We start from the raw sequence: 27,106 nt of genomic DNA, 5'->3' as shown, positions 1-27,106 counted from the left end.
TTCTCCTGCTGGGATCTGAACGTGACCGAGATGGAATGCATAATGCCTAAAAGCATCGTCTGTTTAAAACACTTAGTGATTGACCTATTGCCATTTGAACAGGATGAATAGGGTAATTAACTTTAACTTTATAGCAAGCTACAAGCTTTCAATGTATAGTTTTCATTAAGTACTGGCTTTGAAGTGACTGATTTATTTTTTAAAAGATCTGATTTTCCATGTTAGACTTAATGAATTTTGTGACAGGATTGCTGTTGGCTCTGTTAAGTGAATAGAGATTTCCCTGCAGATGGAGCATTCATTCAATCGAGTCTTGAACAGTTTCTGTAGAGCATGCACCTACTCTAGTTTGGATGTGATGTGTGAAATGAAAGGATAATGGAAGGTACTTGTTCAAATCCATCAAAGAGTAAAAAGTGAGGTCTGCAGATGCTGGAGATCAGGCAGCATCCAAGGAACAGGAAATTCGACGTTTCGGGCCAGATGAAACGTCGAATTTCCTGTTCCTTGGATGCTGCCTGATCTGCTGTGCTTTAACCAGCAACACATTTTCAAATCCATCAAAGAGCTTTTAGTAACTCAGCAAGCCCATGTTGTGGAACTGAAACATTCAAACAAGACTAAACTGTTGTTAATCCCTGGTGATACTGGTTCCTGCCTGGATCCCATGGTGATCAGTACAGTGGCTCAGTGGTTAGCACTGCTGTCTCACTGTGCCAGGGACCTGGGTTTGACTCCAATCTCGGGCGACTATATGTCTGTGTGGAGTTTGCATGTTGTCCCCATGTCTGCCTGGGTTTCCTGTGGGTGTTCTGGCATCTTCCCACTGTCCAAAGATGTGCATTTAGGTGGATTGGCCATGCTCAATTACCCCGTAGTATCTGGGTGGGGGGGTGTAGGTTAGGTGTGTTAGCCATGAGAAATGCGGGGTTATAGTGATGAGGGGGGAGAGTGTGTCGATGGACCTGGGTGGAATGCTCTTCAGTGACTGTGTGGACCTGTTGGGTCAAGTGGCCTGTTTCCACATGGTCGGGATTCTATGAAATGCCTCGTTGCCTTCCACACTGTCCAGCAGTTCTCCCATATGCAGTCAGTGGCTGTTACTCCACCATTGTGTATATCACCTTCTGGAGAAAATGCAAGGGTAAACTTCCAAGCCTGTAATTTTCAGGAGATCATCAATTATTAGTTGGGGTATTTCCAGTAAACTTGTATGTACAACCGTCTCTTGCCAATACTTGGACATGTGAATAAAATATGATCGTCTTCCCAATATAAGTGCCGTCAATGATGACGGTTTACGGCTACCAGACACTTATTGTTACCAGCTGTGAGCAACATCCTGTGTTCAAGCAAAAAATTAGCATGGAGCATGACTCCAACTGAGACCTGGCAGGTGTTGCAGCAATATTTAGGGAACTACATGGGACAGATGAGCTGTAAATAGCTGTTGTATTTTCCTCCCTACTTGTTGTCAGGTAGTCCATGCTTGTCAGGCAAATATTAAGTCATACAGCACGGAACAGACCCTTTGGTCCAACCTGTCCATGCTGATCATAATCCTAAACTAAAGTAGTCCCATCTGCCTGCTCTTAGTCCATGTCCTTCCAAACATTTCTTATTCATGTACTTATCCTAATGTCTTTTAAACGTTGTAATTGTACCCACTTCCTCAGGAAGTTCATTCCACACACGAGCCACTGTTTTTAAAAAGAAAAAAATTGCCCCTCATGTGTTTTTATGAAATCTTTTTCCTCTCCCCTTAATATGCCTCTTTGTCTTGAAATCTAGAGAAAAGACTCCTGCCATTTACATTACCTGAACCCTGCATGATTTTATTAGAAGTTTATAAAGTTACTGTCAACCTCCTACAGTCCAGTAAAGAAAGTCCCAGGCTCTCCTTAAACTCTCTGTCTCCATTCCTAGCAACATCCTGGTAAATCTACTGATCCCTATCCAGTTTAATAATATCCTTCTTATAAATAGGTGACCAGAACTGAACACAGGATTCCAGAAGAGGCCTCACGAACATCCTGTACAACCTCAACATGACATCCCAGATCCTATACTCAAAGGGCTGAGCAATGAAGGCAAGCGTGCTAAATGCTGCCTTAATCACCCAATCAAAGAATTATGTATGTGAACCTCTAGGGGGTCTCTGTTCTGCAACATTACCCAAGGCCTTACTTATAATTGCATAAGTTTTAGACATTACTGTACATCTTGGGGCAACATACCTGGACTGTTAGTTTAGAGGTACTGTTTTAGGACGGAACAGCTACCCCTCTCTGAATATTTCTGTCCTCCCTACAGAATACATCAAAAAGCTCCGTTACTGTGACTACTTGGGGAAGTATTTCTGTGAGTGCTGTCACCACAATGAGGAATCGCCAATCCCTGGTCGAATCCTAATGAAGTGGGATTTCAGCAAACATCCAGTCTGCCATTTCTCCAAACAGCTGCTGGAAAGTATATGGCATGACCCACTGTTCAACATTTTCTACATCAACAAGTGCCTCTACAGCAAAGTGAAGGAACTGAGAAAAGCCAAGGTACATTTGACTATTTGGGCTTGTATGATTTAGGAAACGGGATGTCTAGAATTGGTTTTGATTTTTGGTTTCCAATGCAAGTCTGAATGATTTGCGAATAAAAGATGGGATTTGTTTTTTTAAAAAATCTGTATCACCTATTTTATAGCTAGCCTGTAGATGAGTGGTCATCATGAGTTGCTGCAGTCTTTGTAATGGATAGAGGAGAAAGTCCATCTCAATTCCTTTTCTTCTCTCTGCTACTATCTTGCCCCCCACCCCATCCCGTTGGTCAATTTAAAGTGACAGACCGCAAATCTTTTTGAGTTAAACCAGGTGTCTTGTTTTTATTTATCCTTTCGAGCTTGGGGGCGAGGTGTTAGCAACATCACGCTAGCTAACAAAGGAACGAAAGGGATTTTGCAGCTAGGAATAAATCTACATCAAAACAGCAGGTATTAATTTGGATGAACATTCATGCTTTATTCCATGAGGGCTCCTTTACTCAGGAGTGAATGGTTTAGGTGTGTCCTGATAGCTGAGACAGAAGTTGAAGGTTTTGCTTTTAAAGTCTGGTGCGGCAAGATTATCTTGGCTTGCAACAATTGGTCTACCCTTCAGACAAATACAGGGGCCTTCTGAAATTAATTCTTGAGATCTCCTAGGCTAGACTTAAGGCAGGCTTCGCTGTTATCTTACAGCTTGGCTTTCTGTCAATTGTACTGTAGCCAGGATGGGCATTAGGGCTTATGCTCGAAACGTCGAATTCTCTATTCCTGAGATGCTGCCTAACCTGCTGTGCTTTGACCAGCAACACATTTGCAGCTGTGATCTCCAGCATCTGCAGACCTCATTTTTTACATTAAGCAGGTTGTCCAGGATACTCACCGTCCCTCCAAAAGAGTAAAAGTAACATTATAACTTTACCAAGGCAAGATGGATGAACTGAGAGATCCACTCCCAACTGAGGTTCCCAAGTTGGGAGACCCTCACCTATACAGGAAATCCAGATGGTCTCCTATTCGAAGAACTGCAATTTCCTTTCCCATGTGGTCAACAATTCCCTGCAGTGTCTCCTCCACTTCCCACACCTCTGCCCTTTTAAACCCCATCCCTCCAACTGCAACAAGGATAGAACCCTTCCGGGTTCTCCGCTTCCACCCCATTAATCTCAGTGCGTTATCCTCTGCCATTCCCACTGCCTACTAATCAGACCTCACCACTCCTATCTATGTTATGTAGAGACCACCCCTCCTTTTTCTCCCTGAATAGGACCAGACCACGTTTTTTCCCTCCACCCACCATACCTTGCTGTCGCAAGAGGCGTAAAACCTGTCCCCACACTTTACTCCTCACCTCTGTCTAAAGCCCTAAGCGATTGTTTCACATCCAATGGAAATTTTCCTGTGCATCCACCCACCTCATTTACTAAGTCCATTGTTCTTGATGTGGTCCCCTCTAAATTTGGGGGATGCCAACTCCAAGCATTTCACAGTACATCTCTAGGACCCACCAGACAACCCTATTGCCCTGTGGCTGATCTCTTCAAACACCCCTCCCTCTTGCCCAAGGACATGAGTTCTGGGCTGACTCCAGCACCAAATCCAAGACTTCCAATGACTGGAGGATGAATGCCTCCTGTTTCGCCTTCAACCACACGGCATCGCCATTGACCACTAGTTTCCAAATATCTTTTCCCGCACTGCCCCCCCCTGCCCCAACCACCCCCAAATAAAATCTCTTCCCAGATCCAACCCTTCAACTCGGCACCACCCTCTTGAACTGTCCTATCCGTCCAGCTCCCTTCTTACCTGTCTACCCCACCCTCCCCACTGACCTATCGCAATTACTGCCCCACTCCCCCACTCCCCCAAAAATTCCTAATGAAGGGCTTGTGCCCAAAACATCAGGTGCTCCTGCTCTTCTGATGCTACCTGACATGCTGTGCTTTTCCAGCATCATATTTTTTGACTTTGACATAACTGACTACAAAGCCAAGTTGGGATCGAATCGCTGACAAAAATGTATCCTTCTCCACCAAGCTCAATGCATTCTCTGCTCGTTTTTGAGCAGAAGGTTGGTGGAAATCATGTCACCTATCCCACCAGCCGCAAATGCACCTGTACCATAGTCATCGCCGTAGACGTCAGGTCGGCCTCCTTAAGTGTGAACTCCACTCAAGGTAAATGACCAGCCTGATGGACTCCCTAGCTGAGCTCTCCTATCCTGTGCAGACCAGTCAGCGGGAGTATTTGCACCATCGTTTAATCTCTCCTTACTATGATCTGGAGGCCCCGCCTACTTCAAGAAGATCTCCATCATCTGAAGTACCATGCAGTGTGCCTCAATTACCACCTGGTGGCTCTGACATCCATCGTTATGAAGTGCTTCAAGAGATTAGTCATGACACGCATCAACTCCCATGCTTCCAGATTGCCTTGATCTTTTTTGTAACTTGCCTACCATCACAACAGGTCCACAGCAGACACCATATTCCTGACCCTACACTCCTCATCCCTGGAACATCTGGACAACAAGAATGCCTACTTCAGGCTTCTACTTAGTGTTGATAGCACAGCTTTATAGTCAATATCATTCCAAACACATTCATCTCGAAACTCTGGGACCTAGATCTCTGCTTCCCCTCTAACTGGATTCTCCACTTCACAAATAGACCACTGTCAGTAAGGATAGATGACAACACATCCTCCCTCCATGATCATCCTCAACACCAGTGTCCCACTCTGCTCCTTTAAATAGATGTGACTATGTGGCCAAATTTCTCACTAGCTCCATTTACAAGTTTGACATCACTGTTGTGCAAGATCTGACCTACAATGACAACAGTATAGGAAGGGGATTGCATGCTTCATTGGTGTAAAGAAAATTGCCTCATCAATCTCAGCAAATTGAAGGAACTGGTCATTGACATCAGGAAGCAGGGTGGAGGGCACGCCCGTATCTGCATCACTGGTGTTGAGGTGGAGATGGAGTGTCAAGTTCCTGGGAATGATGGTCACCAGCAATCTTTCCTGGTTCACCCACATTGACACTATGGTCAAGAAAGCACAGCAATATCTCCCCCTCCCTCAGGGGACGAGTGAAGTTTGACATGTCCACAAAGACACTTACAAATTTTTGTATGCGCACCATAGAAAACATCCTATCTGAGTGCATCACCGCTTGGTATGGCAACTACAATTCCCGAGACCACAAGAGACTACGGAGAGTTGTGAACACAGCCCAGTCCATTACACAAAACCAGTCTACTATCCATTGAATCCATCTCTACTTCCTACTGCCTCAGGAAAGCAACCAACATAATCAAAGACCCCTCCCAACCTGGTTATACTTTCTGCCCATCAGGCAGACAATATAAAAGTTTGTATGGCCGTGCAAAAAGATCTAATGGCTGCTTTCTCCACTGTTATTGGAATGGACCTCTTGACATTTAAGGTTAATGTCTCTGCACTTTCCTGACAACTGTGATGCTGTATCCTGTGCTGTGTTCCATTACCCTGATGCACTTGTATGGTCTGCCTGTAAAGCATATAAGGCAACATTTTCACGTGTACAGTAATAAATCAAAGGTGGCTCTGGTTGATTTTTATTAAGCCCATTCCAATTTAACAGTTGGTTTTATTATGATCCTAGGTAATCCTGGACTGGTTCAATCCCAGTGTGAAACTTGATCCAATAGACTGTCATAGTTTGTGCTTTTTTTTATTGCTGACCGATTACTGTGGAGATCACTCTCTCTGAACGTAGTTCCAAGGTTACAAGTGCTCTTCTAGTGAAAGACCTCAGTTGAAGAAATTGAGTGGACCTTTTAAAAATGAGCCACACAGAAAAGAAATATTTTACACTATACTGAAGTCCTGTTAGAAGCTGACTTATTACAACAATCACGAATTGGTTCAGCCCTTTGACCCTCAACTATAAACTTAAGATACTTGAGCCTCAGTAAATGGTCACCCTACCTCACTTTAATGTTCCTTGTTCAGTTGACATTGCTGCAGTTATCTTTACCTTCACTTGATGTTGTCTTTAGTTAGTTTTCCAGAGACCACTGAAGAAATTGTTCACCACTTACATTTATTTTTGTAGGCATGACTTGGTCCAATTTCAGGAATTTAACAACTATGCCTTACTGACCACTTAGACATGTGAGACTTCTTTTCTTCTGTGAAGTCTGTTTTGGAGACCACTCCAACTGCATTGTGGCTGGTACAGGCTTAATTGGAAGAAATCTGCATTGCTGCCGTTGATTTTATCCGTCTCTGTATCAGGGCACCTTTTGTCAGGCAACAGCCCTATTCTGGCCTTGTATCTAATGCACTGAACCACTCCACCTCCCTTTTAAAAGTTTTAAAAACCGCAGTGAGATTCAAGAAACAAAATTTCAGACAACCTTGCACCAGTAACCAAACTCTAAAATGACTAAAACTCTTTCCCTTCTGAACACCAAGATACTACAAATAATGCATCCGCTTTAGAAACTAAATTTCCACACCAAAAAAAACATGAACCTTTTTATCAGTTTCTATATTTCAGATGCTGATGATCCCTTAGGAGATGAATGCTATTATTAGCACCATGACAAATATAACAAAGTTCAATGACCACCCCCTCATTTTTTTTTTAATGCTCTTTACTGGAGAGAATTGTTTGGTGTTCTTTTGTTTATTATCTAGTGTCCACAACTGAAGATGTGAGTCATACAGCACTGAAACAGACACTTCGGTCCAACCAGTCCATGCTATATGTAATCCCAAACTAAACTTGTCCTATTTGCCTGTTCCTGGCCCATATCCCTCCAAATCTTTCCTTTTCACATACTTATTCCGATGTCTTTTAAACATTCTAATTCTACCCACGTCCACCACTTCCTCAGGAAGTTCAATCCACGTGCAAACCACTCTCTTAAAAACTGTTTGCTCTTGTGTCTTTTTAAAACCTTCCTTCTCTCCCTTTTTAATATGCCTTGAAATCCCCCATCCTTGGGAAAACACACCCTACCATTAGCCCTATCTATATCTCTCATGATTTTATAAACCACCTATAAGGTCAGCTCTCAACCTCCTAACACTTCAGTGGCAGGGGAAAAAACTTCCCTGCCTTCCCTCAAACCTTCCATACCCAGCAAAATCCAGCTAAATTCCTTGAGCCCTTTCCAGAACTGGACACCGGATGGAATGGATAATTCTAATTACTGTCCAGAACTAGAACCAATTTGGATAATATAGTTGGTAGTGGCCAGCAAAGTTCATTTTTAAATTCACTAAACTGTAACGTTTGACTTTCGAGTTGTTTTGGATAGTTTTATGCCTTATTGACATGACCAAGGTACTCTGTGCTACTGGGAAGGGTGGTCAGGTCCTGACAGTTGCTGTGAAGAAATGTGCCTATGACTGATCTTCCCATGTATTTGCTGCCCACTAAGAGATGCAGGTTCTACTGAAATTTCAGTTCCCCTCTGTTCAAATCAACAGCCATAATAGAACCCTAAAGTGACCTGTCTCAATTGTTCACCTGCTCTAACAATGCAGCAAAGCTACTGCTTTTTATTGTTTGGAGAGAGTAAAACAAGTTTTTGACTTAAACATTTGATTTATTTTTCTGTGTAGGTGGTATCAATAAAGGGAAATGCAATAATACAAAACTTTTTTAAAAATTCTCCCCAACAGGAAATTCAAGAACAGTTGATACACATCAAAAAGCTGCTAAGAACCTGCAGACTGGCTGAAAGGTATCTTCCTTTTCTCTTGTAAATATGTGGTAAACTCAGTGGTTAGATACAATCTCTTTGACCACTCGCTTACCATTGTGTGTGTGTGTGTGTGTGTGTGTGTGTTATCAGAGGCTCAGTTGGTCTTGAGTTTGAGTCTCAAAATATCAGGTGAGACTTGAGCCCAAATTCTAGCTGATACTTCTGCACAGCAGTGTGGAAAGGATGCACTGCCAGAGATGCTGTCTTTTGGGGGCCATGATGTTAAATGGAGACCAAGTCTCTCTCCAGTTCTAACATAGGACAGGGACTGGTGGGAGGAAAGTGTGATTCCCTAGAATGCTGACCGATTTTATTGTCTTTAGTTTAAGGAGGCCATTTTAATATGGTCATTATCACATTACAATTTAGCTTTGGGAGCTTGCAATCTTCAAACTGATGGTGTGGTTCCCATGTTACAGGGGAGGGAACATCCCAAAAATAACTTCAGTGGCTGTAAGTATTTCTGGGACAGCTGATTTTCAGAAAGGTTTTAATTACATCAATACATCTGTCCCTGTTGTCATCTGCTCTTTTCTCCTCACCCCACCCCCGGCCCATCAAGTAGGAGTCAAAAAGTGTGGTGCTGGAAAAGCACAGCTGGTCATCAGCATCCAAGGAGCCGGAGAGTTGACGATGCGAGCATAAGCTCTTGTGTTCAAAACATCCACTGTCCTGCTCCTCGGATGCTGCCTGACCTGTTTTTCCAGCACCACTCTTTCTGTTTGCCTCTGATCACCAGCATCTGCAATCCTCGCGTTCTCCCCACATCAAGTTTCTCTGTAGTTATAGACATGCTCACCCACTGCACTCCCCATCTCATTTTGAAGTCTAATGTATTCACCCCTTTTTTTTTCCTCTTTCTTTTACAACTTTCTCATCTGTCCATCTCCCCTCTCCCTACCTTCTGAAAAGGCTTATTTCTAAAGCTGGTCAAGAGATTAATAGATTTCTTTTAAATCTCAGGTGAGGGTTATAGCCCTGATTATGGGGTAAATGGAATTAAGCTACAGATCTGTCGGGATCAGTAGTGGGCAGCTCAGTGGTTAGCACTGCTGCCTCCATGCCAGGGACCTGGGTTTAAAACTGCCCAGAGTGTTCAGGGATGTGTAGGGTTAGATGCATTTAGTCAGGGGTAAATGTAGGGGAATGGGTGTGCGTGGGCACTCTTCAGAGGGTCAGTGCAGACTTGTAGGGCCAAATGGCCTGTTCCCACACTGTAGGGAATCTATGATTACACTTGAATGCACAGGACAGGGTCGAGAGACTGAGCAGCCTGAACCATTTCCTATCTTAAGTTCCTTGTTTCTACAGAGTCTTTTTAAAAACCAGAATCAAAGCTGACCTGTTCTGAGATTTTCCAAATTTCTAGCAGTGAGAATTCAAGCAAATTATTTGCCAAGGGTGTCACTGGAAATAATTTGCTTTACTTTTTTTGTTAAAGTTTCCACCTGCATAATGTGGTCTGTCTTTGTAGATGCAGCACGTTATTCTAGGTGATTGTCTGAGTGGTTTGGTGCTGCTGCTAATTGAGATGCTACATTTGGTTACATCTGGTGTCTTCCTGTCCCCATCTGGCAGAGCCATGATCGAGTTCTATCGGATATGTTCCCACCTGACAGAGGAGCTCCACCTTTACTCGTTGAATGACCTGTTGATGGTGAAGCAAGGCCTGCTGGTTCCAGGCCTGAAAGGTGCCCTCAAGAATGTCCTCGCTCACGTGGAAAGCTGTGAGGTAAAAAGCCAAACAAAGGTCTCTTTCTGAGAGGCTAATGTGGAGGGGCCAGTGTTGGGCTGAGGTGGGCAAAGTCAAAAATCACATAGCACCATGTTATAGTCCAACAGGTTTCTGAAACAGCAAGCGTTAACTCTTCTTTTCTACCTCTGGCAACTAGTGAGAGGATACATCTGCCACAGCTTTAATAGCAGAAGATCAAAGGGCCATGCAATTTGAATGTATTGAACAAACCTGGATGGCTATTAAGTCCTTAGAGTGGAGGTGCAGGTTTTGATTGCTGTTTGTTTTTAATATGTAAATCCTAGAATTTCTTTCATGTCACTGCCCTAAAGATAACGTCAGCTTTTATCAGAATAGAGGTGACCCCTCCGGTCAGGCAATGTATCTTGGGTCTGAGGGCATGTTCCAAGTCTGGGGGAAAGTGAGGACGGTGGATGCTGGAGATCGGAGACAAAATGTGCAGTGCTGGAAAAGCACAGCAGGTCAGGCAGCATCTGAGGAGTAGGAGAATCAACATTTCAGGCATGAGCCCTTCATCAGGATATGTTTCAAGTCTGTTTGTATCTCATCCTGGAATCGGTCTGGTTTTATTTCCATAGTAGACATTTGTAAAATGCCACATGACTATCTACAGATTAAGTGCTTTTTGAGCAAAATTGAATGTACCTACAAATACATATCTATATGGTTCGATGCATTTACATAAGTTGTATAACCCTTTGATCTTTTACTATAAATTTGTCTGATGTATTCTCACTAGTTACCTAGCTCCGAAAACTTGGGGTTTCAAATAAACCTGTTGGACTATAACCAGTGTTGTGATCTGAGAATTTTAATATTGACTCTGAGGTAAACCTTAGAGACTGAGTGAGTGAGATGATTGTGTCAAACACCACTGCCAGAGATATAGAAACTATGTATGGTGCAGAATTTAAACCGTATGGCAGCAACTGGGGGTAATTTGAGGGCAGATTTGTCTGAGATTTCTTTTTTATTTTGAAGAGGCAATCGCTCTTTAGTTTTTAATGTGAGTGGTGGAATAATTGTTTCTTGGGCTGGAGGCCTGTGACCAGTGGTATTCCATAGGAATCAGTGCCAAGTCTCTTTGTAAGTTATATAAATGGTTTTAGATGAGAATATTGAAGGTGTGGTTAATTAGTGGTAAAATTGGTTGTATAGTAGTCAGTTTAAAAAGGTTATCTAAGATTACAAAAGGATCTTGATAATTTTGAGTCAATGTGCTGCAGAGTGGCAGATGGAGTTAAATTTGGATAAATGTGAGGTATTGTGACTTGGTAAAACTAAGGGAAGGACTTTTACAATTAAAAGTTGGGTAGTGTTTATAGAATGGAAGGGTTCAGGTACATAATTTGGGCAGCACGGTGGCACAGTGGTTAGCACTGCCGCCTCACAGCGCCAGAGACCTGGGTTCCATTCCCGACTCGGGCGACTGACTGACTGTGTGGAATTTGCACGTTCTCCCTGTGTCTGCGTGGCTTTCCTCCGGGTGCTCTGGTTAACTCCCACAGTCCAAAGATGTGCAGGTTAGGTGAATTGGCCATGCTAAATTGCCTGTAGTGTTGGGTAAATGTAGGGGAACGGGTGGGTTGCGCTTCAGCGGATCGGTGTGGACTTGTTGGGCCGAAGGGTCTGTTTCCACACTAAGAATCTAATCTAATAATTCTTTTAAAGTTTGCATCACCCAATAGATAGGGTGGTTAAGAAGGCATTTAGCATGTTTGCCTTCATTGCTCACTCCTTTTGAGTATAGGAGTTGATGTCCTGCTGAGTTTGTGCAGGATGTTGGTGAGGTCTCTTCGGGAATACTGTCCCGTTCTGATTGCTCTGTGGGAGGATATTAAGCTGGGGAGGGTTCAGAAGAGATCTGTCAGGATGTTGAGAGAATGGAGGGTTTGAGTTATAAAGAAATGTTTGATAGGCTGGGATTTGTTTCACTTGCGTATAGGAAGTTGAGGTGTGACATCCGGTTTATAAAATCTGAAGGGGTATAGATAAGGGGAATGGCACATGTCTTTTCCCTTAGATGGGGTATTTTTAAAAACCTGTGGTGCATATTAAGATGACAGAAAAAAGATCTTCAACTGCAAAAAAAAAATGCCCTTTGTTTTAGTGAAATGAATTTTAAATGGTGGATGTAGGTAGAGTTAAAACATTTAAAAGACATTTGGATAGATGCATGAATAGGAAAAGTTTGGTAGGAAATGGGCCAGGAGCAAGCAAGTGGGACTAGTTTAGTTTGGGATTATGTTCTGTATGGACTAGTTGGGCTGAAGGGTCTGTTTTCCGTGCTGTATGTCCTAGTCACTACATCTTGCCATTATGCTGTAGTGCACACTTTAGTTGCTCTGATTCACTTTAAAACAGTGACTGCATTTTTAAAGGTAATGCATTGACCGTGAGGAGACCATAGTGTGGTGTTTATTGGGGGTTTTTTTTTGTACAATGGGGTTCTCCATTTGCCATAGGAACATGTATTCCCACAATTTGGATAATATTATTTGTTAAAACTAAATTACATTAAGATTATTGCATGACTCCAACTTGGTATCTCGAATAGAAGCTTGAGGTTCCAATCGGCAACTTCAAAAGATTGTGCATGATTCACAAACTAAATATATCATTTGTGCAAGGGAATATGGTTAAATTTTAATTGCAAAATTAGTTTCATCCTGAAAATGTTTTTATGTAGTAGAATGTCGCTAATATGGATTTGCCCATACATAGAATTCCTGACATTTTAACAAATCCCAGAATCCGGTTTTATTGACTGCTTTAATGTGTCTTGCCTCCTTCAATTTGTTTACAAGCGTCCCAACGTTCTTGCTGCTACTCTTTCAAAATGGATTACTTCCATACATTCCACCAATCTCCCGTCTCCGAGGTTCCATATTCATTCACTTTACTTCCTGTTTTTCTCATCTGCAAATTTTAAAACTCTGTGCCCTGTTTAGACAAGTCATTAGTATTAATCATGAAAAGTAATATTCAGGCAATGACCATCTCCAAAAAGAGAGTATCTAACTATCATCCTTTTGACTTGCAATGACATGGCCATCATTAGGTCTCCCATTATGGACATCCTAGGAGTTACCATTGACCAGAAACTGAACCTGGCCAGCCATGTCTTTCCAGATGCAATGGGCAGCTCAGAGGCTTGGAATTCTGCAGCAAGTAACTGACTACTTGATTTCCCAAAGCCTGTCTACCATCAAAGCACAAACTTTCTTTTAGTAAGAGAATAAAAGGTTATTGGAAGAAGGCAGAAGAATACGATTGAAATATATTTGCAATGATCAAATGGTGGAACTGACCCAGTGGTCCGAATGGCCTAAATCTGCTCCTGTTTCATAGAATCTCCACAGTATGGAATCAGTCCCTTTGGCCCAACATGTCCATACCGACCCGCTGAAGAGTAACCCACCCAGACCATTCCCCTACCCAATTATCCAACACTTGCCTCTGACTAACGCACCTAACCTACACATCCCTGAACACTATAGACAATTTAGCATGGCCAATTCACCTAACACCCACATCATTGGATTGTGGGAGGGAACCCATGCAGACATTGTGAGAATGTGCAAACTCCACACACAGTTGCCCAGGGCTGGAATCTTGTCTTCAGTCAGTAATGTGGTGAAGTACTCTCTATTTGCCTGGAGAAATGCAGCACCATAACACTTAACGTTCAGCACACCAGCTTGACAAAGTAGCTTTGATTAGCACCCCATCCACATTCACTCCTTTCTCCATTGCACACGCTGCTACAGGGCATCAGAGCATCAATCTGAGATGCACTGCAGCAACTGCTAGGGGAGGTGACAGTCTAGTGGTATATTGCTGGCCTATTAATCCACAGACCCAAGTAAATTGAGATTTCCTGTCTGTCTATCTCCCTCTGGATACTGATCTCTTATCCTTTGCTTGTGGGGTGGGTGGTGGTCAATGTGGCTGAGCCTTAATTGTTCTGTTGGCAATTGGGAATGGGCATTAAATGCTGCCTTAGGCAGGACATGCTCACCTTCTGAATAACTTTTTTTTAAGAAGGTCTCACCAAGCTCCTTTTTAGATAGCACCTTCCAAAACCCATGACTGCTTCCAACTTGAAAGATGAGGGTAACAGATTGCAACACCACTCCATGCATGTTCCCCTCCAAGTCACTCATCATCCTGACTTGAAGATCTATTGCTGTTCCTTCACAGTTAGTCATAGGGATGTACAGCATGGAAACAGACCCTTCGGTCCAACCTGTCCATGCCGACCAGATATCCTAACCCAGTCTTGTCCCACCTGCCAGCACCTGGCCCATATCCCTCCAAACCCTTCCTATTCATATACCCATCCAAATGCCTCAAATGTTGCAATTGTACCAGCCCCCACCACATCCTCTGGCAGCTCATTCCATACACATACCACTCTCCGTGGAAAAGTTGCCCTATAGGTCTCTTTTATATCCTTCCCCCCTCGCGCGAAACCTATGCCTTCTGGTTCTGCACTCCCCAACCCCAGGGAAAAGATTTTGCCTATTTACCCTCTGCAATCCCCTCAATTTTGTAAACCTCTGAGGTTACCCCTCAGCCTCCAACGCTCCAAGGAAAACAGTCCCAGCCTGTTCAGCCTCTCCCAGTAGCTCAAATCCTCCAACCCTGGCAACATCCTTGTCAATCTTTTCTGACTCCTTTCAAGTTTCACAACATCTTTCCGATAGGAAGGAGACCAGAATTGTTTGCTGGATCAAAATCTGTAAACCTTTTCCTCATGTCCCTATGGGTATCCCTACATTTAAGGACTCAAAGTTCAAGAAGACAGCTCACCATCATGCTAATCATGGATGCTGGTTTAGCCAGTGATGCCTACATCCTGTGAAGGAATGGTTCAAAAACAAACCCTGGGGTGATGCATTGTATATCTACATCTTATCTGTAAAACGCACCTCTCCAATTACATATCCAGGCTGCTAGTATCTCGTAAGGTTCAAACTTTTGCTGATAAGCCTGTTCTGTGCCACTTCATCATCAAATGCCTTTTGGAAGTTCACATCAAATGCTTTGTTTCTTTATTCATTCACAGGATGTGGGTGTTGCTGGCTAAGTCGGCATTTATTACCCAATGTGGTGGGTCTGGAGTCACACATAGGCCCGACCAGGTAGCTTCCTTCCCTTTATGGGTGGCACAGTGGTTAGCACTGCTGCCTCACAGCGCCAGAGACCTGGGTTCAATTCCCGCCTCAGGTGACTAACTGTGGAGTTTGCACATTCTCCCCATGTCTGCGTGGGTTTCCTCCCACAATCCAAAAAATGTGCAGTTTAGGTGAATTGGCCATGCTAAATTGCCCATCGTGTTAGGTGAAGAGGTAAATGTAGGGGGGTGGGTCTGGGTGGATTGCGCTTCGGCGGGTCGGTATGGACTTGGGCCAAAGGGCCTGTTTCCATGCTGTAAGTAATCTAATCTAAAGGACATGAGTGAACCAGATGGGTTTTTCCAGCAATTGACAATGGATTCACAGTCACCATTAGACTCTCAATTCCAGGTTGTTCGTTTTTCATTGAATTCCAGTTCTACCATCTGCAATGGCCAGAACATTACCTGGATCTCTAGATTAATAGTCCAGCGATAATACCATTAGGCTATTGGCCCCCAATGAAACCCTCACTGAAAAGCTCTCACAAGTTGGGTGAGCACTGTTTGCTGATTTATTATTTTATGAATGACAGTGAGGAAACACTGACTCCACAAAGTCTAAAGGCTAGTACATAACAAGTAGCAATGGCACAGAAATTCAGCACAAGTTTAAGATTTAGAATTTCTTGTAATTTGCCTACCATCTAGTGGCTCAGTGAGGGACTGGATTGAATTGAACATTGTTAATGGGAGGGTGCTCTCTTTTTACATGTCTTTTTTTTAAAAATATATAGTTATGTCTGGCCAAGGGCTTCATCTGTGAGTTTTGCAAGAGCAGAGATATTCTCTTCCCCTTTCAGACAGATCAATGCAAACGATGTGATGGTGAGTATTAATTCAAGTAACTTTTTCTGGAAACTGACATCACTTTGTGAAACACTTCTGTATGTACTGTCCAAATCTTGAGTGAAGATTTTTTTTGGTCCACTGTTCCCAGTCATAAAGGTTAATTAAACTTTTCCAGCCTCCCTTTCTGCTCATCCTCAGTAGTTTCATACTCCATAGTTCTAATCTACACCAATTGATTAGATTTCTAACTTGTGCTGGATTGACTAATTACAATTAAAATGCTACAAACACATTGGTTTACATTTATGAAACTACAAGACCATATGGAGTATAGTGTTCATTTGATCGCATCTGAAATATTAATTTTTTTTTAAAAAATTCATTCACTGGCTAGGCCAGCATTAATTACGCAGAGGACAGTTAAGAATTAACCACATTGCTGTGGGTTACTGCAGTCACATGTAGGCCAGACCAGCTGAGGATGGCACCTTTCCCTCCCTAAAGGACACTAGTGATCCAGATGGGCTTTTCTGAGAATCGATGGATTTGTGGTCCTTATTTGACTCTTGAATTTCGTAAAAATCTGGAATCAAAATTCCACCATTTGCTAAAATGGGATTTGGACTCTAGTCTCCAGACCATTGAGGTCTCTGGATTAACAGATCATTAAGCACAGTGGCCCTGCAATGAAATAGGCAGTACGCTGCCCAAACCATAAAAATAAGATGTGTTATGGACCAGACCAGATCCTGCAAAATATATCCTGGAGGTAGGGTCCAGGTTAACTTTATTTTTATCTTATTCAAAGGCAAGTGTAAGGCATGGTGTTCCAGATATGACTTGATTGGTCCACTGCTAGGCTTTAAGTAAAACACACTTTACTCTTGCACCATAGTTACAATGCAAACAGCAAAATAATTGACACAACTTTAATTCTACTGAAATATTTAACAACAACATATATGTATCTCAACTAATCATGAACCATTCCAATATAGTAGCATCCCATACACCTTTGACAAAGGCAAATTCAGAAAATAGACTTTCCCGTCCCGGAGAAAGGAAACCAAAAAATCAATCCTTGATGTTGATTGCTCCTTCAGGCAGCCAACAATGATCATATCATGACTCCTTTTACTTGCTCTTGTCAAAAATAGTCCAGATTAATCTCTAAGATCACCTTAGTTTGTATAAGGTCATCTTTCCAGACTTGATGTCTTTTTTCTGAGCTTCATGGCTGTTTTGTACGGAGTCCGGTATTTCCAAGTCTTAATCAGAATGTGACTGAGCTATGGTCTGAGAACAGCATTGCACCATGCCATAACGTCCGATGTATGGTTAAGCCACATATTACATACATTCATATGGAAACACTAGGATATAAGGCTCAAGTGACACCGCAAACAGAAACTAGATGGCAATTGTTGATCGTTAACCTGAAAGTCCGTCCAACCTATTGTTGAGTATTTTCTCAGTGAAACTATAAATCTTTGGCCCTCTGACTCTTCAGATAGCTGAAACTTATTGCACTACTATCGTTTGTCTATTATTCTTGTTTAAATTAATCCTTTTAATATCGGCTTTGGGGTTTTTCAACACTCATGTCAAGCTATCTTTTTTTAATGTTTTTAAGCTTTTGGTCACTTATTGTCACCTTTTTTGGCTTTGTCTTTTTTTTCTTTTGAAATTCACCTAGTTGAGGAAAGTGTTGAGACTCCAGTCCCATTACTCCTGAGGCCCTCACAAGTTGAATCAACAACAGCACGGTGGCCAAAGGGTTAGCACTGCTGCCTCGAGCACCAGGGGCCTGGGTTCAATTCCACCTCTCTGGTGAACATGGAGTTGCACATAGTCCTCCTGTGGGTGCTCTGGTTTCCTCCTGCAGTCCAAAGATGACCAGGTTAGGTGGATTGGCCGTGGGAAATGTGAGGTTGCGAGGATAGCATAAGGGGGTGGCTCTGGGTGGGATCCTCTTCCGACGGTCAGTGTGGACTTGATGGGCCAAATGGCTCACTTCTGCTCTGTAAGAATTCTATGATAAATTCCTCAAAGACCCCAGTCTGGTGTAATCAAGTTAATATGAAACATCAGCAATAACTGTTTACTTACTTACTACAAATGTCAGTTGTAATGACAGGCGATCAAAATATACACAATCAATATAAAACTGTTAGCTGCATCTGTAATCCCCTTCTCGAATGTCTACGTAGACAAATGTGGATGTTACAAGTGGAGGAAGAGATACTGGGAAAATGCATTTAGATTCAGTGGGATGATTCCATTCAAACTGGATTCAGTGGGGTGTTCTCTTTTTATTTTTCCTCTTTTTTTTTGCTTCCCAAGACTATCTCTGATCTTCAGACTCACAGTTGTTTGTGGGAGAGACAGGGAGGTTGATACACTAATTGTAAAATCTTACAGCCATTACTTCTGTTATGGACCAGGCCAGGCCAGACCCCCTCAAAACACTTCAAGATAGTGGCCCAAACCTTGCTGGTTGGTTTAAGGAGGTGTAATGCGGACATTCCAGGAGTGATGCATTTGGTCAACCCACCTGTTTTTAAACAAAACCATTTATTTGAAAGATTACTGAATGAAACACAAACAAAAGAAAACTGAATACTGGATAACTTAGCCTATTCAAAAACCAGCAGATCATCCCAATTTAATGATGCTGTTCCAAATACTTGAAACAATCCTCATAAACACCCCTTGGCATAAGATAATATCAAACACCGGTCCTTACAAGGTAGAAATCCAGGAGAGAGTACCAGATAGGACCTGCTTCTTCAGGTTCAGTAGCCTTTCACACACTACTACTTAAAAAGACAGACAAGAGAAAAGCTGAGCTGGCAGAACTGGCCGCTCCCCTTTTTATTGTGCAAGTGGTTTTTAAACTTGAAAGCCTTCTGCCTGAGGCAGTATATGTTAGCTATTGTCAAATTGGCCCTAAAATACTCCAACACCAGACCTCTCTGTTTAAGTGATGGATATTTAATATTGTTAAAATTCTCCTTGTAGGTATTTGTACTTTTTAAAACTGACCTGTGAAGTAACTGTTGTTGTCTAAATTCCAAACACCAGAATGCAAAGCCTGCTTTCATAAAGAATGCTTCAAAACTGAACAATGTCCCAAGTGTATACGGATTCGCGCACGCAAAGAACTACTCCTGGCTTTCCAGCAGCCAGGAACATGAGCGATGTGCTGGGCATTACGGTGGAAATCGTCTGGGAATGGGTCAATTTCAATTTTAAAAAGCTTAAAAGTAAGCTCCCACTTACTTTTTAGAAAAAAAAAGTTGAACAGTGATGACGTCTGGAACGTCCACTCGTTTTGTTTTTTTGAAGTATCTAGCAAGAAGTATGAAACTACTCGGGTATTGTTGCCTCAGTGATACCATTAATAACCATTCCTTTTAGAAGTATTGGGTTTTTTTGCACTAGGGAAGGTTATTTTGTTATCAACTGAAAATAACAATTAGATTAAATGTTTATGAAGTCTGAGAATATTTCATGAAGTCTGAACTATTTGCCCTTCTAATGGTTTTGTAATGTTCAGACTTGAGGCAAAGTTTTATATTTTTACTTTGTGAGAAGCTTTAGAACCTTTTGTTTAAAAAGTTTTTTGCATGTTGTAATGTTAAGAAAACATTTTATGCAGTGGTGTGAAGCAGACGAGTATTTATTTAAATCTCAGTTTTGGTATTCTGCCCTGCTTTTGTGAACTTTTTTTTGGTGGGGGGATAACATGTAAAATTTTGATATAAAATAGGAAGGTTTAAAAAAAAATTGTCCTCCTTCCCACCAAAAAAATTTAAGTATCAGAGACAAATTATCGCTGCTCAGATGACCTTTAGAATTATTGAATGTTAAAAATGTTGCCATGGTGCTAACATATTGTCCCTGTTGTTTAATTTTCTTGTTCTCTTCAATATGGAGGTTCATGTCAGGATTCAGAGATGAAGTTTTTTTATTTGGCAATTGTTAACACCATTAGCAAATGTTACAGCACTTAAATTCTTCAGTGCTAGTTTAAAAAAAAATCATGTAGAATCTCTTAATTGATGAATTGCTGCACAAAATTAGTGAGAAGCAAAGTATGTTTTTCATATCTTTAATTTATTTTTGGGCTATTTATGGAAGTTGAAATGTAACCTTTACCCCTCCTCTGAAACTTGCCATATACTCCAAAAGGATCTATTTAACTCTTTTCTTAGAAAATAAATATTGGTTCAAAATGTATTATTCAAGTTTGTGTTCATCTTGGCAAAATTTCCAGTGGGTATGTTAATTCTTATCTCACCTTAAAATATTGTGTGAAAGGAACTGTAGTTTCAAACTTTTCACTTGTAAAAGTGCATAGGATCCTTTCACCCTCGTTCATGTGACTAAATATTGATCAGACGTTTTAAGACTTTAAAATATATTTTTAAGGAAATCTATGATGTAAATGCTACAAAATGCAACATAATTGTGTTTTGCAAATCTTCTAGGATCATATGATGTCCTCGTGCACTTTTTTAAAAAAAAAATTCTGTGGACACATTGTAAATTCAAGTGAATGGATTTAACAACTGCAAGGGCCTGCCTCAAAGCATCTAAGATTTTTGTTTTCTCGCAGTTAAACGCAACATCATTTAAACCAAATTTACCTACCACTTTTTTTAAGTGGAAATTCCTTTTAAAAATGTTACTCTGGGAAGGGTCAGTGTAAAAAAAACTTAGACCCTCAACTACCAAGTCTGCCCTTTTTTTTTGTGTTATTAAACAAAGTATCCTTGAAATTCTGCTTTGCAAATCTTGACTACAAATATTTATGAAATTGCTTTATCCACCGTTTTAATGGGGATGTTCAACTGTTTAAAATGGGCTCCCTATTTAAAAAGGCAGAATAAGGGAATTTTATTTCTACATATTAAATATTTGGAAACTAATATTTCCACGGCATGATTTCAAGGAAGTCTGCTCTATGGATGTTGCATGAGTGACTTAGGTGAAAAATATTTTGTCATTTGTGTTGCTCCCTCTATTTCCAATGGCTACTGATTCCATGACTTGAGACTTGACTTTTTGCTAGGATACAAATGATTAACCTCATTACGTGATGCACCCAGGAAGAAAGATGATCTAAATTTTGATGTTTATTTCTGTACTCCAAACTGACTTTTCTCCCCCTTCATTCTCTCAGTTGTTGAGCAGAATGCAATTTTTGTTTATCCAAATCAATGTGAAGATTGCACTGAGCTTCACTGCATTTCTCCAACTTCTTCTGTGTTCAGTATGCATTTCCCTTTAAAGATTTGGGTCACGTTTTGCTGTGCATGACATCTCCAAAACACGATCCAACAATTCACTCACTGTGCTGAAGTTAAAATAGCATTTTTAGGAACTGATCGTCCCCATAGTTCAGTCCAAAATAGACCGTTTAACGCCACTGCACTTTTATGCGTAGACCAAGTCTAGAACAAATAGAATAACTGAAGGAAGGGTCACAAGATAAATGTTATCATCAATAAAACTGAACAGCCTGCTGTTTTGTGCCTATAGTGTGAAATAAAATCACCAGCAGGCCTCCAAGTGGTGGCCACTGAATATAGCCATAATTTTCTCCACTATTGTCATAAAATGAAAACTTGTAAAACAATGATCTTGCTTTGATAATCCCTTTTTAAAAAATTTCTTTACCAATGTAGGGAGTATTTTCTCTTCACTTGGGAGACCAGGGACTGTGCGAGTACGTTCCACATCAGGTATCCTTGCCCCAAAACATTGCCATCTTTTGTAGTCTGATTTGTGGCTGGCTGCTATCATAGTGCTTAAGGATCGGAATCCTTTCCTGTCCTGGATACTGGTTACAGTACAAAATGGAAACCCATTATAAACCTTTTTCCCCCTCCAAATGGTATTCCTCTACTGGGAATTCAACTCACTATGGCAGCAATTATCCATAGATTGGTGAATAAATGCATAATCTTGATCAACCGGGATACGGGACCTAATTGGCTGGTGTGCAAAATACTATTGCACAATTAAGTTGCATTTCTTTCATTTTTACATGATATCTGGCTTTATTGATTGTGGCATGCAAGGAGTACAGTGCTGGCAATGCTTTATATAATGCTACAAAGCAAACAATGTCTTTGTACCTTCAGTCTTGTTTTTAAGTGCCAATGTTTTTGCAGGGAGAGGAATCAAAGTAGTATTTGGACTGGAAGAAATCAATCCCTACTTTCCCAGTTGCAAACTGCAGAACAAAATGAGAATAAGATTTTAAAGCCATGCCCTAGTGGGTTATGTAATAGTTCCCACAACAAAGGGTTAAATGTGCCAGATAATTGTTCAGACAGGCACTGACCAGATTGGAGCAATATATCCATCATACAATGTAACTGTTTTTGGAAGAAGTGAAGAAACACTTTTGTCTTTTGAGGGGAGTGGGGTGAATTAAGAGGAGAAATTCAACTTGCTGGAAATGTTTGAACGATGGCATTGAATTGTATTATCCTTGCGAGGGATAATATAATGCTCTGCCAAATATAACAGTTCAATTCCAAGTACAATCCTTTTTTTTTGTTCCATCTTCTGCTGAGATTGGAGAACGTGGAACAATCAATAGATCAGGAAAAGGAGACCTGAAAACTCCAATATTATAAGCAGTGACCCATTTTCAGCAAACTAATCAGAAGATCGAAGGTGAAAATATGCTAAGGAGGATGTAATTAACCAATTGAATCAAAGGTATTCATATGTAAACTGTGTACCAATTTGAATCCCTATTGTTAGGTACCAATGATCTTAACATTTTACTCTTGCTGGTTGCATCATGTACTAAGATGTAGTACAGTTTAAGTTTAGTTCTGGCTTGAATGAAAAGTGGAAGAGTATTTTACACTGACTATTTTCCAATATCTAATGTTCTCTTTTATGCCACTTTCTACAGGAGACTATGCATTTTAAAGAAAAATTGCAAGTATTAAATATTGTGAATAATTGTTTTGTTATAATTTGAGGCCCTGATATTTTTTCTCGAAGAAAATAACTTTGACACATTTGTGTATAGTCTATTTGCACTTGTATTTTCAAAAATCCATTTCACATGAACATTGTGTTCTCCCTGTGTATGTGTGGTATAATAAAATAAGATTATTTCAACATGTTTGATATCAAAGCTTTGTCTGTTCACAGATGACCCATTCTTACAAGTCACTACTTATGTGACACTTGCCTATGAGTCGAATTTCACAACTTGATTGAAAAGAGTGCAATAGTAAGAGGTTCAGGAACCCTCTTGTAGTGCAGTGGTAGTATCCTTCCCCGTGAACGGAGTCCCAGGTTCAAGTTCCACCTACTCCAGAGTCTGATTAGAAAAATAGGTTTTTAAAAAAAAATTAATGAGGCCCACTGCTCCACAAGCCATCACAAATTTCTAAATACCCACTTAGAGTCAGAGATGAACAGCATGTCCAACCTGTCCATGCTGACCAGATATCCCAACCCAATCTAGTCCCACCTGCCAGCACCTGGCCCATATCCTTCCAAACCCTTCCTATTCATATACCCATCCAAATGCCTCTTAAATGTTGCAATTATACCAGCCTCCACCACTTCCTCTGGCAGCTCATTCCATACACGTACCACCCTCTGTGAAAATATTGCCCCTTAGGTCTCTTTTATATCTTTCTCCTCTCACCCTAAACCTATGCTCTCTACTTCTGGCCTCTCCGACCCCAGGAAAAAGACTTTTTGCCTATTTACCTTATCCATGCCCCTCATAATTTTGTAAACCTCTAAGGTCACCCCTCAGCCTCTGGCGCTCCAGGGAAAACAGCCCCAACCTGTTCAGCCTCTCCCTATAGCTCCAACCCTGGCAACATCCTTGTAAATCTTTTCTGAACCCTTTCAAGTTTCACAACATCTTTCCAATAGGAAGGGAATGCAGAATTGCACACAATATTCCAGTAGTGGCCTAATCAATGTCCTGTACAGCCGCGACATGACCTCCAACTCCTGTACTCAATACTCTGATCAATAAAGGAAAGCATACCAAACGCCGCCTTCGCTATCCTATCTACCTGCAACTCCATTTTCAAGGTGTTATGAACCTGCACTGCAAGGTCTTTGTTCAGCAATAGTCCCTAGAACTTATACACTTAGTGGTAAAGTCCTGCTAAGATTTACTTTCCCAAAATGCAGCACCTCTCATTTATCTGAATTAAACTCCATCTGCCATGTCTCAGCCCATTGGCCCATCTGGTCCAGATCCTGTTGTAATCTGAGGTAACCCTCTTCGCTGTTCACTCCAACTCCAATTTTGGTGTCTTCTGCAACTTACCAACTGTACCTCTTAAGCTCACATCCAAATCATTTATGTAAATGACAAAGTCGTGGACTCAGCACTGATCCTTGTGGCACTCCACTGGCCACAGGCCTCCAGTCTGAAAAACAACCCTCCACGACCCCCTCTGTCTTCTATCTTTGAACCAGTTCTGTATCCAAATGGCTAGTTCTCGGAGATCTAACCTTGCTAATCAGTCTCCATGGGGAACCTTGTCAAATGCCTTACTGAAGTCTATAGATAGCAACTACTGCTCTGCCCTCATCAATCTTCTTTGTTGCTTCTTCAAAAAAACTCAATCAAGTTTGTGAGACATGATTTCCCACACAAAGCCATGTTGACTATCCCTAATCAGTCCTTGTCTTTCCAAATACATGTACATCCTGTCCCTCAGGATTCCCTCCAACAACTTGCCTGCCACCGAGGTCAGGCTCACCAGTCACCTGGCTGGTCCTTACTGCCCTTCTTAAACAGTGGCACCACCTTTGCCAACCTCCAGTCTTCTGGCACCTCACCTGTGACAATCGATGATGCAAATATCTCAGCAAGAGGCCCAGCAATTACTTCTCTAGCCTCCCACAGAGTTCTCGGTTACACCTGATCAGGTTCTGGGGCTTTATCCACCTTTACCCATTTCAAGACATCCAGCACTTCCTCCTCTGTAAATATTTAAGGCACAAAGATCAATTTACCTGACTCTTATTCAGGACAAAAGCAGTTCATGCCAGGTTTTGTCATTAGCGGAAAAATAAGTCCTAATGAGAAAACAAAATAAGGATAACCAACCCACGACTAAAGAATTTAATTTCCAAGCTGCAGATATTTTTAAAGCCATATAGCTGTAACCGTATCTTCCTTTTTGAGTTCACAGTCTTAAAACAGAATGCAACTCCTTGCAAGAATGAAATTGCATTCACTCACTCTGCAATGATGGATATTATCACCAAGAAAATATCAATTCTGAAAGCACTTGAACTCCATCTTACTGTAATTAGTCTTGAACGATTCTCCAAGCTTGTTACTCAGGACTGAGCTCTGACCAGGAGAGTAGCATCTATTGAAACCCATTTGAAATATGTTTCGCTGCAATCATAATTTAGAATGCTAATCTGGCTGAATTTAAAAGTCTCAATGTTATGAACAATGTCTCCCTGCACAGTTCTACAGTTGAATATTGTTGTGAACAATCATTTAAGGTTTTTTTTTAAAAAGCCACTTAAGAGTCATACAGCACAGAAACTGACCCATTAGTCCATGTTGAACATGAATCCAAACTCGTCCCACCTGCCTCTGCTTGGCACATATCCCTCCAAACATTTCCTATTCATGTAATTGACTAAATATCTTTTAAATGTTGTAACTGTACCCACATCCACCACTTCCTCTGGAAGTTCATTCCATACATGAACTGCATCATTTTTTAAAAAATTGCTGCTTTTTTAAAAAAATCTTCCTCCTCTCACCTTTTTTAAAAAAAAATATAACCCTAGTCTTGAAAATGTTACCCTAAGGAAAAAACATCTGTCATTCCCCTTATCTATGCCCCTCAAAAACTTAAATCTCTAAGGTCACCCCTCAATCTCCTGCACTCTAGTGGAAAAAGAACCAGCCTTTCCTTATGACTCAAACCTTCCATTCCTGGCAACATCCTGCTAAACCTCTTCTGAACTCTCTCCAACTTGAGTAAAACATTACTGCTATCGCTCTCAATTACTACTTTATCACTAGAACTGCTACTGTTTCAGGTTTGGGTCTAGTATGTGTTGGAAGATCATTTTTAACTAATTTCATGCAGTGTCCGGCACTAAAAGTTTGTTCGTATGTTGGTACGAAATCCCAACCAGACACTTAGAAAAGATCTAACACGTGTGTGATTGTAGAGTAAACAAAGGCAAAATCCTGCTGCAAATTTGAAATAAAGACAAAAATACTGAAAATATTCAGTACATCAGGCAGCATTTGTGGAGAAAATGATGTTTCAGTTCAACGACCTTTATCGCTCCCCAACTAAATGGAAGGGACAGTCCCCAAGACTAGTTGAGCAGCAGAACAAAATTGTCATATGACGATCTTACAAATAATGTTCCACACCTCCCTGTCCTAATTCCACCAACAGTGGGCAGTGATATTATAAAGTACAGGGGGGCTTAGCCTGGGAATTATCAATGTTGTAGACCCTGTGAAGTTTTGTGACACCAGGTTAAGCATGGGTAGAGAAACAAACTGGATAAATTTAGAACTGACCCCAAACTCTAAACCGGGCCCTTGTGAAGTGGGCCGTTCCACAACAAAGCTATATTAGCATCATAGAGATTTACAACATGGAAACAGACCCCTTTGGTTCAACTTATCCATGCCAACCTAATCTAGTCCCATTTGTCAGCACTTGGCCTATATCTCATTTAACCTACCCATTCAGATACCTTTTAAATGTTGTAAGCCTCTACCACTTCCTATGGCAGCTCATTCTACCCTCTGCATGAAAATATGGCCCCTTAGGTCCCTTTTAAAATTTTCCTCTCATGTCCTAAACCTATGCTCTCTAGTTCTGGACTGCACCCCCCACCTCATCCATGCCCCTCATGATCTTATAAACCTCTATAAGATTACCCCTCAACCTCTGACGCTACAGGAAAAACAGCCCCAGCCTAGTCAGCTTCTCCCTATAGCTCAAACCCTCCAACCCTGGCTATGTTCTCATAAACCTTTTCTTAAACCTTTCACGTATATCTTGCTATAACAT

At 41.3% G+C, this 27,106-nt stretch overlaps 1 protein-coding gene across 4 annotated transcripts in view; it reads left to right on the top strand.

Moving 5' to 3' along the window:
* Window positions 1-19,490, top strand: part of rubcnl (rubicon like autophagy enhancer) — an 83,023-nt gene extending 63,533 nt beyond the window's left edge. For all 4 annotated transcript variants that reach the window (XM_060832914.1, XM_060832915.1, XM_060832912.1 and 1 more), the window contains exons 13-17: window positions 2,314-2,552; window positions 8,219-8,280; window positions 9,880-10,033; window positions 15,974-16,064; window positions 19,113-19,490. In XM_060832914.1, coding sequence (XP_060688897.1) covers window positions 2,314-2,552; window positions 8,219-8,280; window positions 9,880-10,033; window positions 15,974-16,064; window positions 19,113-19,225 — 659 coding nt within the window. In that variant the 3' untranslated portion in view covers window positions 19,226-19,490. The remainder of the gene's footprint in view (window positions 1-2,313; window positions 2,553-8,218; window positions 8,281-9,879; window positions 10,034-15,973; window positions 16,065-19,112) is intronic.
* Window positions 19,491-27,106: the final 7,616 nt, after the last annotated feature.

Source organism: Hemiscyllium ocellatum, chromosome 12, assembly GCF_020745735.1.
Source record: "Hemiscyllium ocellatum isolate sHemOce1 chromosome 12, sHemOce1.pat.X.cur, whole genome shotgun sequence".
In the NCBI taxonomy this organism is placed as follows: domain Eukaryota; kingdom Metazoa; phylum Chordata; class Chondrichthyes; order Orectolobiformes; family Hemiscylliidae; genus Hemiscyllium; species Hemiscyllium ocellatum.
Note: the sequence above shows the minus strand (reverse complement) of the source record. Positions and strands in the feature narration are given on the sequence as shown.